At 41.0% G+C, this 22,133-nt stretch overlaps 3 protein-coding genes across 3 annotated transcripts; 1 reads left to right on the forward strand and 2 right to left on the reverse strand.

The window, feature by feature from the left end:
- Positions 1-207: 207 nt before the first annotated feature.
- Positions 208-4,585, reverse strand: mul1a (mitochondrial E3 ubiquitin protein ligase 1a). The gene is made up of 6 exons (XM_054596389.1): positions 4,506-4,585; positions 3,188-3,347; positions 2,876-2,963; positions 2,630-2,750; positions 1,666-1,897; positions 208-1,536 (listed from the first exon to the last, which is right to left on the reverse strand). Exons 2-6 carry the CDS (start codon positions 3,302-3,304, stop codon positions 1,021-1,023), a joined length of 1,074 nt encoding a protein of 357 aa, XP_054452364.1. The 5' UTR covers positions 3,305-3,347; positions 4,506-4,585; the 3' UTR covers positions 208-1,020.
- A 90-nt stretch (positions 4,586-4,675) lies between these two features.
- Positions 4,676-9,204, forward strand: alg3 (ALG3 alpha-1,3- mannosyltransferase). The gene is made up of 9 exons (XM_054596324.1): positions 4,676-4,895; positions 5,914-6,013; positions 6,109-6,256; positions 6,504-6,664; positions 6,842-6,962; positions 7,075-7,280; positions 7,786-7,861; positions 8,060-8,205; positions 8,330-9,204. Exons 1-9 carry the CDS (start codon positions 4,715-4,717, stop codon positions 8,508-8,510), a joined length of 1,320 nt encoding a protein of 439 aa, XP_054452299.1. The 5' UTR covers positions 4,676-4,714; the 3' UTR covers positions 8,511-9,204.
- Positions 9,205-9,758: 554 nt separating this feature from the next.
- Positions 9,759-21,263, reverse strand: vwa5b2 (von Willebrand factor A domain containing 5B2). Its single transcript, XM_054596731.1, has 23 exons — positions 21,125-21,263; positions 20,146-20,361; positions 19,081-19,306; positions 18,806-18,963; positions 18,125-18,256; positions 17,898-18,022; positions 17,606-17,782; positions 17,386-17,496; positions 16,563-16,765; positions 15,341-15,455; positions 14,504-14,689; positions 14,206-14,422; positions 13,770-14,107; positions 13,050-13,287; positions 12,764-12,969; positions 12,625-12,724; positions 12,402-12,539; positions 11,675-11,791; positions 11,547-11,597; positions 10,928-11,039; positions 10,614-10,737; positions 10,345-10,520; positions 9,759-10,209 (listed from the first exon to the last, which is right to left on the reverse strand). The coding sequence occupies exons 1-23, from the start codon at positions 21,261-21,263 to the stop codon at positions 9,759-9,761; spliced, it is 4,056 nt and encodes a 1,351-aa protein (XP_054452706.1).
- Positions 21,264-22,133: the final 870 nt, after the last annotated feature.

The raw sequence follows: 22,133 nt of genomic DNA on the forward strand, positions 1-22,133 counted from the left end.
GTCTCCCACCTGCTCCCAACACCCCAACACACACACACACACACACACACACACACACACACACACACACACACACACACACACACACACACACACACACACACACACACACACACACACACACACACACACACACACACACACACACACACACGTGAATCACATGTATCTATTCAGACAAAAACTACTTTCCTGATGTTTGAGAGGAACAGTAGCCATTTTATGCAGTACAGATGTCTGTGGATCATAAAGAGATGCCAAATCCTGAAACATTATAGAGCTGTGCATACAGACTGAGCATAATGCTTCATTTATGGTAGCTGCACACAGATCTGTACACCCAGACTATACATTTTATTTGCCCTACCTTTCTAACACAAAGTGGGTGAGCAAATTAACTTATATATAGATTGTGATAGTGATAGTAGTGAAATATACAAATAGTTCAAAGAGTGATGCTTTATTGAATTTGTTTCAACCAGCCAAAATTCCACCCACTTTGGCCAGTCTGTAGTGCATTAAATTAACACTAAAGCCTCATCTTGGCAATAAGTGTACCTTTGCTTCAATGACTTCCAGTGACAATATTTAAATGAAAGTGGATTAAACAAAAGCTTAGCTTTTTCTGACCAGGCTTAAGATATTTAGATACATACACTTCAATCACTGTGGCAGCAAACATATAAATGAACAAAATAAGGCACAGAACAAACTAGTAGGAAAATTAACATCTCTGTTGCATAAATTGACAACCTTTTTTTCTTACTACTTCGTTTTCAATCACACCCATCTTTCTCACATACAATTACAGATACAATACCTCACCTAAACTCTGCAGTGAACAAAGTGTTCCCACAATATTAAAAACCTTCATTATCTTTTACAGTAATACGATTTTTAGAAAGTTACCTTTGCCCTTTTTAAGGTTTAAGTGCAGCTCTTTAGACCTTTGAGGTGTAAAGCTGGTACAGTTTGTAAAGTGGTGAAGCTCCACTGAGGACATGTGATCACACAGGTTCCTCAGACGTGGTAGAGAGGCACAACTCGACTGATGCTCTGTCTACATATGGGGCATCGGCGGTGTGGAAAAGCCTGGTAGCAGCTGTGGCAGCAGCACACATGCCCACAGTCCAACAGAATACAGTTACGTGGCTGACTGAGGCAAATAACACAGGCATTTTCTATGTGTTCCTCTGCCCCATCTTGAGGAGTCTCAGGGCCTGTTACTGGAGCTCGTGGTCTTGAGCCTTCGGTCTGCAGTCTCTCAAATTCCCTCCTCTCCTGCTCCCTCTCCCAGCGGACTTTAAGTTGATAGTAGTAGCGCCGGCTGACCCAGAGGAACACTGCTGCCCCTGCCAAAGCAGAGGCAATGGCCAGCGCCTTCCACCAAAAAGCTGTGCTCTCTTGCTCTCCCAACAGGGTGTCAAAGTCTGTAATGCTCAAGAAGTACTGTGAGCCGTTTGAAGGGGGTCGGAGATTCAGAGTGCCGTCCGTGTCCAGTATCAACTCACCCACACCAGTAAGAGTTGTGCCCACCTGGAAAAAGAGGGGAATATTTGTGAAATTAATCATTAAGATTAGTTTGTTTTTTTAAATATTTGGCCTTGTGATTAGCAAGAGAGTTATAGATATGAGTTATAGAACTTAACAACGTTAGTTACTTACTTTAAGCATTTCCTCGGTCTCCAGTTGTCCTTTAAGCTTCTCCCCACTGAGGTATTGTCCTATGATGTCACCAAAGCCGTAATTGACTTGGTGGAACTTCTCATGGGTAGTCTCCATGTAAATTCCGGAGGCCTGCAGAGGGCACAGGACTCTGACGGTGGTCTTATTTGATCCCACTAACACAAAGGGGACTGCATTCACTCTATGGTGCAAGACTCTTTCACTGTCCGTCCTGCAACATGTAAAGGGAGGAACATCAGATCTTTTTAATCTACACATATGATGATAAATACAAAATATCATATACATTGGAACTTTGGGGTTGCCTCATTGTAACATGTATACATAAATATGCAAAATCTGAGAAAACTAAGGGGGATCAATTGAATGATATAAGACTGGTTTGTAGAATTTGATTAGTTTCTGACATCAACATCCAAGAAGTTATTACAAATGGGAAGCTCAGCTATTTCTGAAAGCTCTAAAATATCCAGCTAACCGCTTAATAATGCGAAAGTCCCAGAAAATATATATTATGGATACCTCATATTAGCCAGCACTCAGTTAAAACACAAACACACAGGCTTTCAATTAAGAGCAAAAATATCACTCATCAACTAATAGTGATGACACCACATATAGCAGTAATGCACAATGACATTATACCTCCACTCTACACAGCTGAATTGAAGAAATGTACACCTTTCAACCCATATAGGACGGAGATAAGTTTTTCCTACTTCCTATATCTAGAGGTGACATTCTATTTTAGGCGCATACCACACAAGTGTAACATCCCTGGTTCTAATCCAACCGGAAACCTATACTGCATGTCATACCCTCTTCTCTTTTTTTTCCCCTGTCGGCCTCTAAACTATCCACTATAAAATAAAGGTTAAGATGAAGTATCATGTATGGTATTATAACAAGGCACTGTTTTTTTTTGTCTTGATTAAGTTCTCACCAAGTGCGTGAAAGGCTGTTCCACACCAGCCTGTGTTCTTTCAACATGAATTTCTGCAACACTCCAACAAATTCCTTTTGAAAGTGGCTTGTGAGAGGCTCTGCCGCTGGTTCCACAGCACCTACAGTATGTATATACACACACATGATAGAGAATAAGAGGCAAAGACATTATACCTATTTTTCATTGTAAAAAAATATGCTGCTATTAGCTTTTGTGTTTTAGAAACAGTAAGACCCTGTTTACCTTCAATGACAGCATACTGTAGACACGCTCCTGGGGTAACTTTCAAAATGTCTTTGAGTTTTCCATCTATGGAGAAGTGTGGAGCATCCTGACAACATAACACACAGACTGAATATTTAGTACACATACAGTAGTAGACAAAAAGAGGATTTCAAGCAGTGTGTGAAAGCTTAAGATTGTTTACGTGGTTTCACAACTAATTGCATTCCTCCCAATGGATTAAACAGCATGAAAACAAAAAATGTAAATTAAAACATATATCAACATAATGTTATGTAAGATTATATTGATTACACATGAAATAAAACTAACATCAAGTTTATCTAGTGTCGTCCGGCTCTTTCTATAGAGATAGTAGCAGATGCCTGAGAGGGCAAGGCTAGCCCCAAGACACGCTGCCTCTGGAATCTTCAACGGAAATCCATCCATTCCCGCTTAGCGTCCCGTCACTGCAAGTCCTGTTACTGCAGACCTGTAAAAAGGTAAAAAAGACTTGTTTCCTATCCATGATGACAAAAAAGTGCATATTGCTTAACTGTCAGTACTTCATGGTGCTTTAAGTTGGTCATCATACTCAAATTTACAACATGTAAGCTAGAATGTGAGGTATATGCAGACACCATCAAGTCTCACTGAGGTGATCAGAGGCAGGAGACACTGCATGATATGTTGTAATGTTACAAACAGAGCTAGAAATAAATAAAGGAAAATTTTACATGTCAACTTTTGCACTTGGGTATCATGGAATTTGAATTTACCCATTGCTTTCGTGAATTTGTCAGCTGTCTAGGGTAGAGTAGCTTCTTGGTGTTGACGTTCAAAATATGTCAGTTGGCAAGGAATAGCTACCACTTGTTTTTCACATTCAGATGGTTAAAGTATTTTGAAGTTCCTGGAAGTACCATTAGAGGGTAACCTGGGTTTGTTTTTTCAAATACAGGATGCTTAAAAAGAAACAATACCTTTCCTAGAAAGCATAGCTCTGTGACTCGAAAATATGAGTGGCACAAACTTAGGTTAACCGTTGGAGATAATAATAAATGACTTGATGCATAAAGTAATATGCCCTTAAATGTACATCTATTTTGAATATAAGTTTTGGTACATTTAATGGCATATTACTTTATTTATCGAGTTTATTTTTGATTTGATAAGGTTCTGTCCTCCATAAACTATTCCTTACATAATTGACAAAACAGCAAAAAGAAACCAAAATATGAGGGTGAAAGTAATGTTAAAGTTATCTCTAAATCTAACTAGCTAGCTAGCTGACATTAACACCATTAATATATCCCAAACATTAACTAACTTGATATCTGCAGCAGTCACAACATCAAGTCAACAATACTGCCTTCGTTAATAGTGCCATAAAAACATTGCACACTGCATATCCTGTGAGTGTGCCACCTGTCATATAAATTATTTCAGTGAGATTATTTTAAATATAGGTTAGCTAAAGTTAGCAGCTAGCCACTAACACTATACCGATGCAGGTAGGAAGTAGTGACCTCTAACCGTGCTAAAAACAATATTCGCGTTATTTAACCATGTGAGCAACGGCCCTCGATGTATAAATGTATAAATGTCTTAACAGTCAAGTACAATCAATTACATATTTGTTTTTCTTTACCTGTCAATGAAGTCTCTCAAGCTGCTATCAAGTTGACATATTTGGTTGAACGGGTTGTTTTCCCTGTCACGTGACGTGTGTGATGAGAACGTCCTGCGTCACCGTATCACTGCGCATGTGCAGTCTCTCTCTCTCTCTCTCTGTCTCTCTGTGTCTCTCTCTCTCTCTCTCCGTCTCTACCGCTGTGGTCGCTAACCTACGCCTCCGAGATGGCAGGAGGTGTGCGGAAAAAGTCTCCGGGTTCCCCGTCCGCACTGTGGGGGAAACTTCACACACTGTGGCAGGACAAACATATGGTCCTGTTCAAGACGGAGTACACGTTACTGGTCGTTTCAGTGTTGTGGTTCCTGGAGATCGGGATCAATGTGTGGGTCATACAGAAAGTAGCATGTAAGTAGCTGCACGGCTAGTTAGCATGCTACGGTGCTCTGTCATTTTTCTGAACGGGTCTGGACGCTAAGTAGCGAGCATTAGCAAGCCTACTGACTTACTCTGCCACCTGTCAAAGGGAATTTTCTGCCATTGCGTGACCACATACAGCCGTCTGTCCTGTTATAGTGCTGAACGGGATTTATTATGTTTCAGGAACTGCTGGCAAAAACGTAATGCAGCTAAACATGCTACTTTAATGACAATAACGTTAAGTTGAACTTTGAGAACCCTTAACTGACCACTGACAACATACATTAACTCATATATTTATGTCATAGTTTATTTTGACAAATTTACTTTTTTGTCTGATATAAGGCTGTTACAATTGTCATCTTAATAATTGATTGATTAATTAATTAAACCTAATCAATGAGATCTGTTCAATAAATACATTTTGTATTCTTTAAAATGTCAATAGTGATTAAAATCTTCAAAAGCCAATTTGAGGTCTTCATTTTTCCTGGTTTATACCATCAACAGTCCATAACCTGAAGCAATTTATTTCACAATGATATAAAATAAAAAATGAAAAAAACCACCAAATGTTTCACAGTTGACATTTTCTACTTGATAATTAAGTAAAAGTATTTTTTAGAAAGAAAATGGCTCAAAGATCAATCAACTAATCCTTTCAGCACTAGTGGACTTGTCCATTTTTATGAACTGAAACAGTTCATGGATCGATGTTAGATTGACAGACAAAAGCACATGATATTAATGAAACTTTTTAGTCGATTATGAACCAACAATTTGCAGCTTCGCAAAGTTTTTCACAGGTTCCATATCAAAAGATGAAGACTTAAGGTTATTGGATGTCCCATAATTTGTTATAGGATATCACTTTGATCGAAGAGTTTTGATGGGCATTTGTAATATTTTTTTAAAATGTTGCTATTGATAATATAAATAAAAACAACACAGCACTGACAATAACCTTTCCCATCGCTCACAATCCCTTTTATGCTTATTACTGCAGACACCGAGATAGACTGGAAGGCCTACATGGATGAAGTAGAGGGAGTCATCAATGGTACCTACGACTACACCGAGCTTAAAGGAGACACTGGCCCGTTGGTGTGAGTTTTGGTGGTTTTTTTGTGGTATAGGTCTCTTTATACTGTAGTTAGATGTGGTTTTCAGAGCAGGATAAATTAGCACCTCGTTGTTGCAGGTACCCGGCTGGCTTTGTCTACATCTTCACAGCTCTCTACTACATTACCAGCCGCGGGGTGAACATCCATCTGGCCCAGTACATCTTTGCTGCTTTCTACCTCATCACACTGCTGCTCGTCTTCAGGATTTACAACCGCACAAAGAAGGTCAGTGTGTGTAACAAAAGCCTAAGTTACCATGTGGCATTATAAAATTTGCTGCGATAAATCTAGTGAGCTAGTAAACTGTAGTGTTGTGCTTGTGAGGTCATTGAGTTAGCAAGAAACTATTTCTATGTACTTTTAAACTTGAATGTTCTGTATATATGCCTGTAATGTATGCCAATTCACAATAGTTTCTTTTTAAAACATTGAGTGCAATTTTCTATTCTTTATTTCTTTGAATTTTTCCCAGGTTCCTCCCTATGTGTTCTTCTTTGTGTGCTGTGCTTCTTATCGGATACACTCGATCTTTGTGCTGCGTCTCTTTAATGATCCTGTGGCCATGATGCTGCTGTTTGCAGCTGTCAACCTCTTCATGGATGGACACTGGACTCTGGGCTGCGTCCTTTACAGGCAAGTGTGAACTCCTTAACAGCGAAATGCAGCTTTTCATTTGATGGCTTTCTCTGGAGGAAGATATATCAGCTGTCATATGTATCTTTGTAACTCTTCATACATACTTACATAGTTATTTTGTTGCGATGCATTGCATAAAGAAATAACAACTCGATCTTCCTCTCTTTCTGACAGTTCAGCAGTGTCTGTGAAGATGAATGTGCTTCTTTTTGCTCCGGGACTACTTTTCCTCCTCCTGTCTGAGTTTGGTCTAATCAGGACAATTCCCAAACTTTCTCTTTGTGCAGGCATACAGGTAAAAGATGACCTATGACATCAAACCAGGGATAGTTCAACTGGCATATTTTTTTAATGATATCCGGTACTGCCAAGCATCATCTCTAAATGAATCTGTCTTCATATTAAAGCTTTTGCTGGGTCTGCCTTTCCTCCTGGACAATCCAATGGGTTATATGAGCCGGGCCTTTGATCTTGGCCGTCAGTTTATGTTTAAGTGGACGGTCAACTGGCGCTTCCTGCCAGAATGGCTCTTCTTGAATCGGCACTTCCACTTACTCCTGCTTGCTGTCCACCTGCTCGCCCTGCTGCTCTTTGCTCTCCGCCGTTGGAAAAGGTGAGAGGGACTTTTGTTGTGCCAAGGTTATTGTTGCCGTTATACTTATGTGAAAATGCTACAAGCTGTGATGAAGAAACACAAAGATATCTAGACCGTAAAGAAGCCCTTGGTGATGTGACTTTTATTGTAACATAAATATCTCAACCTATCTCTGTTTTCTGCTGAAAAAACCTCAAGGCATAAACAAATGTGGATGCATTTTTGCAATTCAAGTCATTGTCTGTGGGTTATCCACTTGTCTTTTTTTGCAGAGGAATAATGCCACTTTTATATTAAAAAATGTTTTGTTACTATTTCAGGGCAATCTTTATCATTGGTGGAAGCCAGTAAAGTGCTTTATAAATAATATTGAGTTACACACATTTCTATATGTCAGTTTTCCACAAATATGACTTATTACATTTAAGGAATGTGTTAACATGTGCTGTATTGATATATTTTAGGCATATAGGTGGTATAACCATTTTTCTTATTAAAAGGAACTATTTTTCTCTCTTACAAGGCCAGGAGAAAGCATCTTCGAACTCCTCAAGGAGCCAAGCAAGAGGAAAACACCTGCTCAGAAAATCACTGTAGATCATATCCTTTTGTTACTTTATGAATCTACTCCTATGTTGTTCTTTAAAGGACAAATCAGCATTGTCAGGAACACTAACTTTTACTGCTATGCGTCAAATATACATTTGCTTTACATGTTTGCATGATATTGGTGAGCGCTTAAATTAATGAAGTTTTTAGTATTCCCCGGCTTTGTGTCAAACCTTAACAGAAAATCACAGATGGTGCTGATTCTGTTCACCTCTAACTTCATTGGCATGTGCTTCAGTCGTTCGTTGCACTACCAGTTCTACGTCTGGTACTTCCACACGCTGCCTTACCTGCTCTGGAGTGGAGGAGTCAAGAAGCTGGCCCACCTGCTCAGGTAACAGGGCGTCTAAATACTAAACTACAAGTTCTATTTTTGATAACTTTTAGACCTACAGCACAGCACATCACCAAACGCTTCATCAAATATTAATGCTATGTTGTTTTCTCCTTGTGTTCAGAGTCCTTATCCTGGGTCTGATCGAGCTTTCATGGAATACCTACCCCTCTACAAACAGCAGCTCAGCCGCCCTCCATGTCTGTCATCTCATCATCCTCCTCTGTCTGTGGCTGGCTCCGCCGCTGCCTTCCGCCCCGGCAGAAACACAAGAACATACACCCGTCAAAGACAAACGCCAGTGAGCCACAGCCTGATCAGAAAGAATGTCATATTTAAGTCTAATCAGCTGATGAACAGCCTTTACTACCCTCCTCTCTTTGCTCCTCACACCGGTACAGAGTGTTTTTATAAGTGAATACAAGGAGCCATTTAATGCTTCTCATCTCAGCTCACTACTAAAAGTGAAGGAAGCTAATGTGTGGGTGCAGTCTGCAGAGAGATACCTACATGATGAAGTAGTTTAAGATATGATAAGAGAAAGAAAAATAGGGATTCTCAGGTTTCATATTCAGATACAAGAGTGGAGTAGAGTGCTAAGAGGAAATTGTCAATTTCAACAGGCATTCTTCCTTTACTTGATATTCTGATATTATCAAAAATGATCAAAATATCATTGATACAGAACTTGAATGTAGCACCAAATTTTTTGAATTTGAATTAATCAGGCAGTAGGCTGCAGCATTTCCACTTGCCGCAGTTCTTGCAGTATTCTTCAGTACAAGGCCGAATATATTTTCCAGTAGTTGTATAATGTTACATAAATGTGTAAAACTAAGCTGTAGACAATCATGGCCATTTGTCTGTCTGATTTGTTACATTATTGATTCATCTTCTGTTGTGTGGCTCACTTCATTCAGCACTAAGTAAATTTAATGTCAAAAGTTGGCAGTAGACTGAAACAGTAAGCCCATGACATTTTATATTAAAAAGAGATGCCACTTACCCTTGAAGTTTTTCCTTCTTCTTTCATGTCTGTTTTTGTTACACATTACAACAAATGTATAAATTCCACAGTTTTTTTTTTTTATTGTCCCAACCTTCATTTTGTTATTTAAAGTAAGATTTCATTAGTTTATCAAATAATCATCCTGATAATCAAAATCATTCTCATTCAACACTGACTGTGATCATACATTTGGCAAAGTAACTGACTACATATAGACTACAAAAAGAACATTTAGCTGGTCAAGGCATTGTTGTGATTGCATGAAGCAATATACAGATTTAAGATAAAAGGCCACTTGGTCTATGTCATTCGAGGTTATTCTTTCCACAAAAATATAAAGTCTTAATTGATAAAGTGTTTCATGTGCAACTTAATATTAGAATGAACTTGGCACTAGGTTATGGTATTAGTTGATCCTGCAAATAAAATACAGGATTCCTCTTCTATGTAGAGGCGACACTTCTTAGGAGTCATTATTATTATTGGTAACAAATTCATTATGCTAATCGGTAGATCTGACTCATTTTCCACAGAGATCAATGTCTCACATATTATTGGGGTTATAACACAACATGTTGAGCTTGATGTTCTCGTCCCAGTGGCGCAGCAACAGGAACAGCTGTCTGGCGGCTCCCTTCAGCCCTGCCAGGTCCACTCCTTCGGGCAGCTCCTGACAGCGCAGCCAGAAGTCTGCCTTTGCTGCCACCAGCTCCCACTCCATGAAGTAGCCGGCACAACGGTGCTCGAGCCAGGCTAGAGCAACAGCTGTGGCCCAGCTCGAGCCCTCCAGGTCCTCTTGAGCCAACTGGCTGCTCCCTTGTAGATCAGCTGGCTCTATTGAGGAGCCTTCACATACATCTGTCTCTGATCCACGACCACTATCTGCCTGGCCGTGGCTCAGGCTCTGAGAGGGTCCGACAGATAGCTCCAAGGAGCCCTCCTCAGAGCTGGGGAGGTCAGGGGGTGAGGTGACAGGGTCTCGGTCAGACAGGTGTCTTCGGCGTAGCCTTGGTTCCAGCATCAGGGGAGTGTCATCTGGAGTGTGGTGGAAAGGAGGGGCAGTTGGTTTGGCAAGGGAGCAAGAAGAAGGAGAAAATGTTACGTGGTGGCTAGTGGGAGCACCGGAAGGCTTGATAGAGGTGGATAAAGATGGAGCACTGGGAGATATGCAGCGAAAGGGTGGGCTGAGACTGCGGCGGTGGAGGCTGTAGGGTGAAGCCCTTTTCAGTCGGTCCAGGGGGATCTGGACACAGTCAGAGTAGATCTCTGTCAGAAGAAAAGCTCCTGATGCCAGCTGCAGATGCACCTGATTAGACAACGTTTAGAAACAAATTAATAAATGGGTTTGCACATTTGTGTGTAGTTAAGTTTATATATTGTCAATGTCTGCACAGCTCACCAGGGGCAGGTAGTCTGGAGCTTCAGTATCAGGTTGTTTCTCAGTTTCGGCAGACAGACAGTGGGACTTGAGAGGAACCTGCTTTCCTGATGAAATAGAGGACCTGAGTCTGCCCAGTGGAAATCTGGAATATACGAAAGAGGTGGATTTTTGGCCTTTGAATATCCATACATTTGGATGTAGATGTAATACATACCCCAAACAGAAAGTTTCTTACTGTCCAAAGTGACTTGAGCACAAGCACTGGTACAAAGGTCCCCTTTAAAGTGTAATGCCACATTCACAAGAATTATAATTTAGAGTGAAAGTCTTACCTGGCGCCAAAGAAGCTCTCCATCGACTTGCTCTCGATAGATCGCTGTGAACGAGTGCATGAGGCGCCTGTTATTGCTGGGGCTGTAGCAGAGTACGCACTGCCCCCTACACCTGAGAAAGCAGTGTGGAATAAAACAAACAGTATTGTGTCATCAGCACAGTGATAACGTTATGTTTCTGATTGTATTTAAAGGTTCAATTCACGATTTACATGACTTGCACCTAAAAAACATTGCTCCTTGCTGTAAACATCATGGGCTATTTTTATAGAAAAGAATAGTTCCTTTAAAAACTGTTGAAAATGTGTTTTGGGGATCCAGAGCAAAGGGGAAATGTTGCCAAATAAGTTTTTCAATGCTGAAAGCTCAAACAAATCCATACACTTCCTTTGCATTGGGGTGAAGCAAAATTATTTTTTTGTTCTTTCTGTAATTCGGGAAAAATTGATCCTTTTAGAACTACCTCAGGGTTTGCGGGTGCGCACAATCAAGTCAGGAGAGAGTGGTTCAGATTTTCTCCTTCAGTAAAGACTTGAAAGGACTTTCTGATCAGACACCATCAACTTCGAGACTACACTCTCACTATAATGTTTTCACTGATCGAGTCGACAATACTTACTAGAGTCCCAGGATGTAAGGCTACAGGGTGAGGCAGGGGTGTCATCTCTGTCTGAGAGATACAAACATTGTTGATGACCTAAAGTCTTGCCAACAGAAATGGGTGGTGGTATCATTCACTCCATCTACCTGTAGAGTTCCAGGTGTCCTTCATCTCTTCACTGTCTCTGCTGGTGCGACGTCTGCCTAAACCAACAGAATACGCCCTCTGCCTGTGACTACATGATTGGGAACTCCGACTGTTCCCTAAATGCATCCCTTCACACACACAAACACAAACACACACACACACACACACACACACACACACACACACACACACACACACACACACACACACACACACACACACACACACACACACACAGACTAAGTTGTGTTATTTAAATGGTTACTAGGTCCACATATCTTTACCCATGCCTGAGTATATGAGATCATATCTGTATTTTTCTCATCATTTTATTTTGTAACAAGCTTTGCAAACTATTATTAAACTACTATCTATGATTTATATTGTGCTGGGTCAAATTATGTACTCGTCCCCACAAAAATAAATATTAAAAGGTGCACTCCAGTGAGCATTATTATCATAAAGATGGGAACTCATGAGAAACAGATTAAAAAAAAGATTGGTCCAAAACTAAGAAGTGGTGGATGAGATATTTTCAGATTAATCCAGTCTATGGCACAAATACAAAAAACACTTAATCCTAAAATTCCCATTATGCAACACAGAAGCTTCTTTCAACAGACCCTTGCTGCCTAATGTATCCCAACATCTTTCAAACTGCATGTAGTGCATGTTATTCTGAAAATAAGCTTTCAGTTAAAAAAAATTGTTTGTAGTAAGCCACACCTGTGTTTTGGACATCCATGCTGTCCTGCAAGCCTTTGTTGGAGTTGCTATCAGTGGCAGTGAAGGCTGTGTACATGCAGACGATGTTACAATGCTTACTGGTCTGGATAGCCTTCATGCGGTAACGCTTTGCTGAACCTAAGAAACAGTAAGGGGTAGACAGTGCGTTTACCAAATAACTTAAGATAACGTGAGATAAACATTTGAAGTATTTAAGCCTCACCATGTCCACAGTCGCTCTCCTTCTCTGCCATTTTCTCAAAGTCCCTGATAACTGAGCGAGCAGTCAGTTGGTGAATGATCTCCTCCCATGTTTCCCCTCCCTTTCCTTCTTCCCCTCCTCCTCCTCCACATCCCTCAACTCCTGGTGACTCCTGGGCCTCAGGGGTCCATAGGTGCCCCAGGTCCACGGTGACCTCCCAGGACACAGGTCTGCCGCTCAACAGGCCGTGAATGAGTGAGCGGCACTGACCTGGTGGAGGATCCTCTGTTGGTGCTGCAGTAAAGAGGTACTCTGGGTCTGTGAAGCTGTCCCAGTCCAGAGGAGAGGCAGGAAACAGGAGTCCATCTGTCAGAGTGAGAACAAATTAGATAAAAATGTGTAAGAGACAAAATAGGAATATTGCTTTTCTTAGAACTATAGCTTACTAGAGTCAGTGAGGCTTCTGCGGGACAGTGTGCCTCCTGATGGGGGTTTTGTCTCCCCATCACTTTCGTCCAGTCTCCCTCCTAGAGTTTGGTCAAAAGAGACCCTCTCCAGAGCTCTCCGTAGGCGATGCATCTCCAGCTCGCCCTGGGGGGACGAGAAACTCCGTGCTGCCATGGTTGAACGGGCAAGTACTTTATGTCTCCTACGAGACTCCTCTCCTCCATCCAGAAGCCCACTCTGGTTGTATAAGAGGGAAAAGCAACCGGGTTTTCAAAAAGGAGGTTAGACTTCTATTTTCTTTTTCTTTGCAACCACATATGTCAAAATTCATCTGTTTGTACTGTATCTATTTGTGATATTTTGCACATTACAGTAGTTTTGTGGTGTGCTTACAGTACTTGTAGTGCTTCAAGTACTACATCGGTTATGGATGTACAACTTTTCCAGAACACTTCAACAACCCCCAATAATAACAAGCAAGAAAAGCAAGAAAGATAGAGGTTGCACCCCTCCCTCAAACACAACATCGCTTGTGTCTTTATTGTATTCTGGTTTACTGTGTTGGTGTATAAATATATATCATTCATTTTCCACAATAGATTTCTTCCAGTGTTATTGTTGAAATTTGTCACAAAGTAGTGGGTAGAGAAAGAAAAAGACACTCTTGGATTCACGGGACTAAAAGATGATAGTGGTGAACCTATTACAATCAATTGCACCTTTTCCGCCCCGTTATCAGGGATTTCTGCTGAGAGGTTTTGCTGCCATGCAGAGTCTGCCCAGCGAGACAGGGATGGTCTCTGTTCTGGAGGGGGCATCTTTTCGAGGCCTTGGGGTAGAGACCCAGTATCCAGCATCGAACCAGAGGAGTGTGGGTCAGGGAGAAAGACCCCGCCTGCAGAGTCAGAGTTGGACGAGGCGTGTATGTGTGAGTGGGACTGTGTTTGTAGACTCCGCTCACTACTGAGGGAGCAGCGAGTGAGGACATACTGCTCCTGGATATATGAGCTCTCCTGGATCCTCCTCCTCACGTCACTGGACCAGTCTAGCTCCACACCTAGAGCGGATAAAAGCCCAGCATGAACCACAATGGTATGATGTGTCCAGTCTTGATTTATATCTATTCACTACAAGATCCACTGATGTATGACTGACCTGGGCTGGTTCCAGGATCTGTGTTTTTGGCGCAGGAGAACTCAGAGGAGATTTCCCTGGAAATCTCCCTCAGTGCCTCCTCCAGGTTGGTGCCATCTGCACATGTCACCACAGGCATTAACTCGGAGGTAGGGGGAGATGAAAGCTCATCATTTGACTGTCCAAAAACTGAACCCGTGGAGCCACGATGTACACCTTTATAGCCCCGTCCTTGAGACTATAAAACAGTTAGATTAGAGATCAGCTTGTATGTGCAGACACACACAGACATACTTTTTAAGAATGTAGTAAGATATACCTCAGTCCTTTTTGCTTTGAAATTCGTCATATCATAGAGAGTGCAATATCCAACTAGACGATTCCCAGGGTAGAGCGGAGGGATTTCATTGGGCGAGAGAAAAGCTTCCATGTTTTCTGGCAGATACCAGTCAATCCGTACGTCAGTCAGCACAGGTTCAAAGGCCTTTTTCAGAGACTTTATTAACTGAGGAGATAGATTGATGACATCATTTCTAAATGCTTTACCATTTATTTTTACAACTGAATAGTGGCCAGTGATAGAAGAAGTAGTCAGATTCTTTACTTAATTAAAAGTAGAGATACACTCATGTAAAATACTCCATTGTTGCATTTAAAATTGTACTCAAGTACAGAAGCATTATCAGCAAAATGTACTGAAAGTATCAAATGTCACAGTACTTGTTGTGCAGAGAAATTGCCCATGTGATATTACATTATTAGCAGAAAAACGTATTCCTCATTGAGGACTAAAAGTAGTAATTTACTGCTGTAGCTGGTCAAGGTGTAGCTAGTTTTAACTACTTTCTACACAGTTAGGTAGTTTAGTCCTTTAGTCCAGTGGTTCCCAAGCTAGGGGTGGGTTACCTCCAGAGAGTCACAAGATAACTCTGGCATAAAAAGAAAATACTCAAGCAAAGTAGAAAATTATGCTTAAGAAGGTTACTTGAGAAAATGTACTTTACTTTTTACTGCTAATGGCTTGCGATTTGCAGAAAGGCAAATGTGAAGAACTAAATCTGTATGTATTTATCTTGTGAGAAAGTAAGCTCATGCTTAAAATTGTTCTGCAATTTATATTTTTGCCATTAAGTGGCAGTGTTGCAGTGCTGCTGACCTTGGGCTGAAGCCTCTCCTCATCATCCAAGAACTCTGTAGTTCCTCCTGTCAGTTTGGCAACGCCCTGCAAGAGTCTCCTGCAGACTCGAGGACCAAGGCCTAGACCAAAGCATCTGCAGAAGTAATACAGTACTGCATTTTTACCACATCAATATAGAAAATACAATTATGATATCAGTTAGTATCTGAAAATTATCTTTTTACTTTAATAACGTGGTCCTCAATGCATTGCCTGCACAATATGAACAATGTGCTCTGGGCTTGGTTTCCCATATGAACAAATCAACTACGAGCCTTTTGCAGCAACTCAGACTTACGTAAGTATCTATTTGTGAAACCCAAATAACATACAAAGGCTTCAATGTGTCTAAGAAAAGACAAAATTTGGGGTCATCAAACAGAAAGAACTGTTATTTGGGCACTCAGAGGGATCACAAGCCATTTGGCTAATTGAGAGTTTGAAAGGAGTAGGGGACAGAATAATTGAAAAGGCTGAGATCTTGCTTGTGTGCTGTCTCTAAAAACGTCTATCTGGTTGACCAGATTCTGTTAGCACAACCTGAATAAGAAGAGATAAAAACCAAAATGATATACATACAAGGCCGATTTTTGTGACTACATATAGTTAGACTGACATATAATGAACAGGCATTGAAGTAAGATGTATTGGGAATAAACATAGATTTACATAGTATGCGAAGGGACAGCCAAAATACAGTGGAGAAAGTCAGCCTAACAGGAGAATACTAATGAGAGATAAATGGAGTTATTGTGCATTGCTGAAGGGCCTGGGGAAAACCAGAGGGGCGTTACTCTTACTGCAGAGAGCACTTAACGGGATTACTGGGCGGGGCAGAAAAATACCTCAGCCCTTTCTTTTTTTTCTTTCACAGTGCTTTGGTCTCAGTTCTTCAAGATCACTGTTGGATGGTCTCTTCCTCTTCTTCCTCCCCCAGATGGTGTCTCCTTCATATTAATCACCTCATTCTGCCTGCACTCACTGCACTCCATCCCTCTCTGCTTCCTTGTCACCCTCATTGATTTGATGAACTATCACACGCCAACCATAGAATAAATCTTTGTTAACTAGTTGTTCAACCTGATGTCCATTTTGTGTGTGTTTTTGCCTCTGATTGGATATCCACCCTGTGCCTCTCTGTACCATTCTTCACACATGATGGGTCATAACATCTAATTGCAGTTTAGTTTAAGCTCATTACCTGCCAGCGCATGTGTTTCTTCGGACCAGCTCCAGCACTTTAGCCACATTGGTGATGGATCCATCTGTGATGATGAAGACCTGGCGAGGATATGAGCGCTGCATGGGCTGCTGGTACACCCAGGACAGCGCCCCCAGCAGGTTGGTGCCTCGCATGTCAGCTCTCATCCTCTGGATGTACTCTAATGCCTGTATTAGAGTGACCTGGCGGAGGGAAAAATAAAATGAAATACGCTATCAGATCTACAGTAAAGTTGGGAAAGCAAGCATCAACCAACAACATCTGTCCAACTGCTAGATGCTGCCTGTGCAAACATCACCTATGTTGTTAAGATTCCCCATTTACCCTGTGAGGGTGGCAAAGTATTGAATCGGCAAATCTCTAATAAAGAGAGAGCAAACATACATGCATTAGCACCTGCCTTAAAACCCACTCAAATCACACTGTGGAAAAACATGCCTGACAGGGGTGGAGATGGAAGGACATCTCGTGACTTAGTGAAAATGCATGAAAGGTCACCATATGCTCAGTAATATGTGGAACGACTGTTTGTCCTTGCAGCCCCTGGTCTGGAAAAAACCTGATACTCTGCTACTAAGGCAACGCAAGGAACTGACATACTGCCTGATTAGACGCTAGACAAAATAGAACAGATAGTCCAACACGGGCGAAAAAACATCAGCTTTCTGTAAACATGATTCAGATGCTCCATCTTTCTTTCACTGAACATAATTCACATTGAATTAACAATACCATGATTTGTTTCCCTGAAAATTCTATAAACAGGACAGATTCAGATAATTATCTCATGCATAAAACTAACATCAGTGCAGAGCTTGCTGGAGGTGAACAGAGGCTTGATGGTGGTGCCGAAGCCCACAATGTTGAGCATGGTGCCAGAAGGGAGACTCTTCAACGCCACCACCATGGCATCCTGTGGAAACATGAAGGCACAGACAGGATGGAGTCAGATCAACATATGTCTCTAACTCTTAAGACCAAGCTCTGGTTCTGTGGGATGTTCATCCTGCCTGCAGCCTCACCTTTACACGGTGGAGGTTGGTGCCACTCATGCTGCCACTGCGGTCAACAAGGAACAGCAGTTCTCTGGTGGCTTTGTGCAGCTCCAGAGGTTCACGCAGCAGGTCAGGACAGAAATTGAGCATCAAGACGGGGCTGCTCAGAATGTCCTTGTGGTATCGCTTCCTCACAAACTCCAGCTTCAGGCCAAGTGGAACATCAACATGTTTTTATGCAGTGACACGGTCAGGTTACATGAACAGTGAAACTTGTGAGGTTTCAATGGTAAATAAAGTAGCACGAGTGATCACAAACCTTTCTCTCAGGTTGTGAATCTTTGCGAATGCAGCGAATGAAATCACGGCGGGAATAGATCTGCTGTTCATACTGGCTGAACGAAAGCCTGCCTCTCTCTAATATGACCAATGGGCTGTGAGGTTCTGTTGAGGAGGTTTGTTAATTAAAGTTACATTCAGATATTTTGGGAAAAAACTGACAACAAGGAAGGAGGAAAAAAGTAGGTACCGTTTTCAGGTACTCACCACTGAGGTGCAGAATGATCTCTATGTGTCTGTCAAATGGATGCTCCTGTGCCAAGGTGATGTAGGTCGCAGAGGCACTTTGGGCACTGGGGTCTGCATCCGCCCTCAGAGCGTGAGTGGGGCTCTCCAGTCCTATCAACCAGTTAAGGAAGAAATAAAGAAACATTTAATCATAGGTTTTGATGCATTTTTGATAAGTAATGATTACTTTTTTTAATTTTAGATGTACAGTACCAGTCAAAAGTTTGGACACACCTTCTCATTCAATGGTTTTTCTTTATTTTTATTTTTATTTTTTTCTACATTGTAGATTAATATTGAAGACATCCAAACTATGAAGTAACACATATGGAATTATGTGGTAAACAAACAAATGCTCAACAAACCAGAATATGTTTTATATTTTAGATTCTTCAAAGTAGTTGAATGAGAAGGTGTGTCCAAACTTTTGACTGGTACTGTATAATCACCAGCCATGCATATGACATAATCATTTGAGAGTTATTTTTCTATTTCTACAGCACACAGCAGTAGAGGAGATTAAGTCATCAGTGTATCTCCTTTTGGATTTTGTGTTCTGGCTGTGTTTGGATTCAAACCCTCTCTGTAAATCCATTAATTTTATTTTGTAATGAGATTGTCAACCATTTTAATTTATCACAATGACTCAATGAACCGTACCAGCTAGTAGGCAGGCCCCTCTGACCAGTAGCTGGAAGTTCAGTTCATAGGGTGCCAGGTTGGCAGCTGGACTGGTGAAGATGGCATAGGCACACTGCTGCTCAGATTCTAGGGTCCGGTCCTGTTTTCCTGAGGTGGCACCAAAACAGCTTGTTGGTCTGAGAAGTAGAGAAATGTGAAGTATTTAGGAAAACAAAATACAACAGTCTGTTACATTCAATTCATTCGAATATTTGATAAAATTGTGTTGCCAGAATTGTTAATGACATAAATACCCATTTTCTTCAGATTTCCCCCCATTTTCACTCTTGCTTGAAGTCATCTGGCCGGTGACGATTGGTGTCAGCAGTGTGGGGTAGACAATGCTGATTGCTCCATTTTCTAATGTGGGGAGTTCTAGTGTGGTGCTTATGATAACGGACACTATATCCATGGGGCCAATGACGCCTGTGCCCACGATGAAGGTGGTTCTTTCAAGGTCTTCGTCCAGGATGAGATGTCCTGAAGCAGAAATGTAGCAGTTACTCAGATCATACACCAATTCAAACAGACATATTGGACTGAGGTAGGGCTGAATCTCATCTGTTTTATTTAACAAAAAAAGAAGCAAGTTTTTAATACTTCTTTTGACACTTCAATGCCCTCTTTCAATATCTCAATATCATATATGTATGGCAAACACATCAACAAAATATATCATAATAAAAATATCAAAAGACATTTGCTTCAGGCAGTACCTTCAAAGAGCAAACAGTTAAATACCAAAATATATTCTATTTACCTTGTTAATTACTTATGGTCCAGTACCCACTAACATGTATGCCAAGATCTTTTATTAAATAAATCCCACAAGAGATGAATGAAAGAGAATGTACGTCTGGGATAAGAAAATTAAAAAGACATTCCACTGCTCAAAACATTTTTCTGACTACCCTCTCTTTAATTAAATAACAAACAAATAAAAAACATGCTGTTCTGAACCCCTAAGAACTTGGTACAGTCACAAACGTAAAATAATGAATGCATTGAAATAAAAATAATTCCGTGCACATGATATCACCGTTTCCAATAAAATACTACACACTTGAAGTTGATATATGTTTGTACTAAGTGAACGCCCCATCACCATTAGGCAGGCAGCCAAATCTATTTGCCTCCCGCAACTGTCCTTTCTATCCTAAGAGCGGATCAAACAGGACAGAAGAGGGACTTACTGTGGCTATATTTGTGTTCATGCCACCAGATCATTACAGCAGTGGACTGTGGTCCACTATACATTTATGTACAAATGACAATTTTTATCTATAAAGAAAATAGAGGGAGTCTCCTCCCATCCCCACCGTTGGTGCATTGCATGTCAAGGCTGGAGCTCCCACAGCAGCCCCACTCCCGACCATTCCCACAGTTGCCTTCCAGTCCAGATCCAGGGCAGCAATCCAAACAGCAGTCCTTCAGCTTCCCTCGGCTCTTTATCTGGACCCCCACCAACCGGCCCGCAATCACAGCCTCAAAGCCAACCACAACCTCCTTCTCCCCGAGAGGGTACACAAAAACACCTAGATGACCGAAAATGTTTGACAAACAACACAATTATTTCATTTTTGCTAAATAATAGAAAGCACTCAAACGACATAACATGTATGTACAATTAATTTCGTATGGGAACGATAAAGATTGACTGTTGCTTTCTGTTAACAGTTTGGTGACTGACCAATTTTGGTCCTGTTAGATTTAAATGCAACTTTTAATAACTTTGAAGGTTAGATGGACTTAAAGTGCTTTGCTCTTGATATGAAAAATGTTTTTTATTCTCTAATACAACCTTTTTTGTTGAAGGTGTTATTTGTGGTGTTCCTCAAGGTTCAATCCTTATCCCTCTAGTTTTTTAAATAATGCATTTTTTTTACCTCACACCAACAACATCCTGTTGTACGTCCCAATAAATTCACAACTCCTTAGCCCACATTAAAATCCCTCGTCTCATCATGTCTTGTACTAAAACCAGACATCGCAACATTTTATGATGATAACTCTAAGTTAAGTCTATTTCCAACTAAATGTATTTAGCCCTTTGCTGACAAATATGGCAGGATATCAGATCATATTGAGTTGGCCGCTAGAAATATAGGGGTATTATTTGACTCAGACTTCTGTTTTGAAGCTTGACTAAAGTAGACTGTCTGCTTATTTCTTCTTCCAGCTCAAACCAATCTCATGTACTTCCTTTATCTGATTTAATGTTATATTTAGTCAAATAAAATACAATTCCATTCAAAATATTGCTATGATTATTACTTGTGCTAAGAGTGAATCATGCACCTTCTACAGACTCCATGTCAGCATTAGCATAGGTAAGGTGTGCCGTGATGCCCAGGGAGCAGCCGTTGGCACAGGACTTGATGCAGGAGGCCTTGAGTAGCAATGGTTCCCATGTAGAGCAGTTCCTCAGTCCCACCATCTTCTCAGGACAGCAACAAGCCTCTACTATGCTGGTTGCATGAGAACACAGGTGAGTGAAATGGTCCGAGCAGGCAGGAAGAGGAATATGTGTGTGCATTCAAATTCTCTCATTTTCCATTCACAGAGCAATCCTAGTAATCTTTGGAGATCAGACCTGATATTTGCTGCATTAATTAAAATGTCCATTGGTTTCACATATTTTATGTATACAGTGTATGCCCACCAGATATCTATAATGTATGTACACATCAGCTCTTGGCCATGTAACCAAGCTATCTCCTCTCCTCAGGCTCTTAGCAACCAACTGTGATAGTTTGAGTGTAAGAGGCTTGGTCAATCATTAACTTTGCAGGTCAGCACTTACTTCACTATGCATCAGGCCTATCATATGCATTCAGTGGCCAACCTGTATGCAAATCTATGTAAACTTACGACTGCTGTCTAACTTTTACTTAACTGTACTCTTAGTTACCTGCAAGAACCTAGAAAGTTAGAAATGATTGACTATAATGATTTTTGCCGAAAACTTGATAACCAAACAAACCACCAACTAAACCCAGTTTTCTTTGGAGTTTCCATTTATATAACTCAAGCTGTACGCAATAACTCTTCATGACTGACAACTCAATAACTTTAAGTGCAGCAGGTGCAAAGACCAGTGTGCAGATTGCAGCTTAGCGAATGGTAGACTGCACAAAACTGTGTGTTTTTGTGTGCGCACACATGCACGCAGTTGTAAGTGCATGTGTGTGTGTTTGCTGTGGTCCAGGTAATGGCTTTTTCACATCTACCTTTCTAACAAGATCAACAGCCTCCATCTGGCTACGGTGCTCTCAGGTCATAACAGGCAAATAATAAATGCCTGGTT

Source organism: Anoplopoma fimbria, chromosome 3 (assembly GCF_027596085.1).
Source record: "Anoplopoma fimbria isolate UVic2021 breed Golden Eagle Sablefish chromosome 3, Afim_UVic_2022, whole genome shotgun sequence".
NCBI lineage: Eukaryota > Metazoa > Chordata > Actinopteri > Perciformes > Anoplopomatidae > Anoplopoma > Anoplopoma fimbria.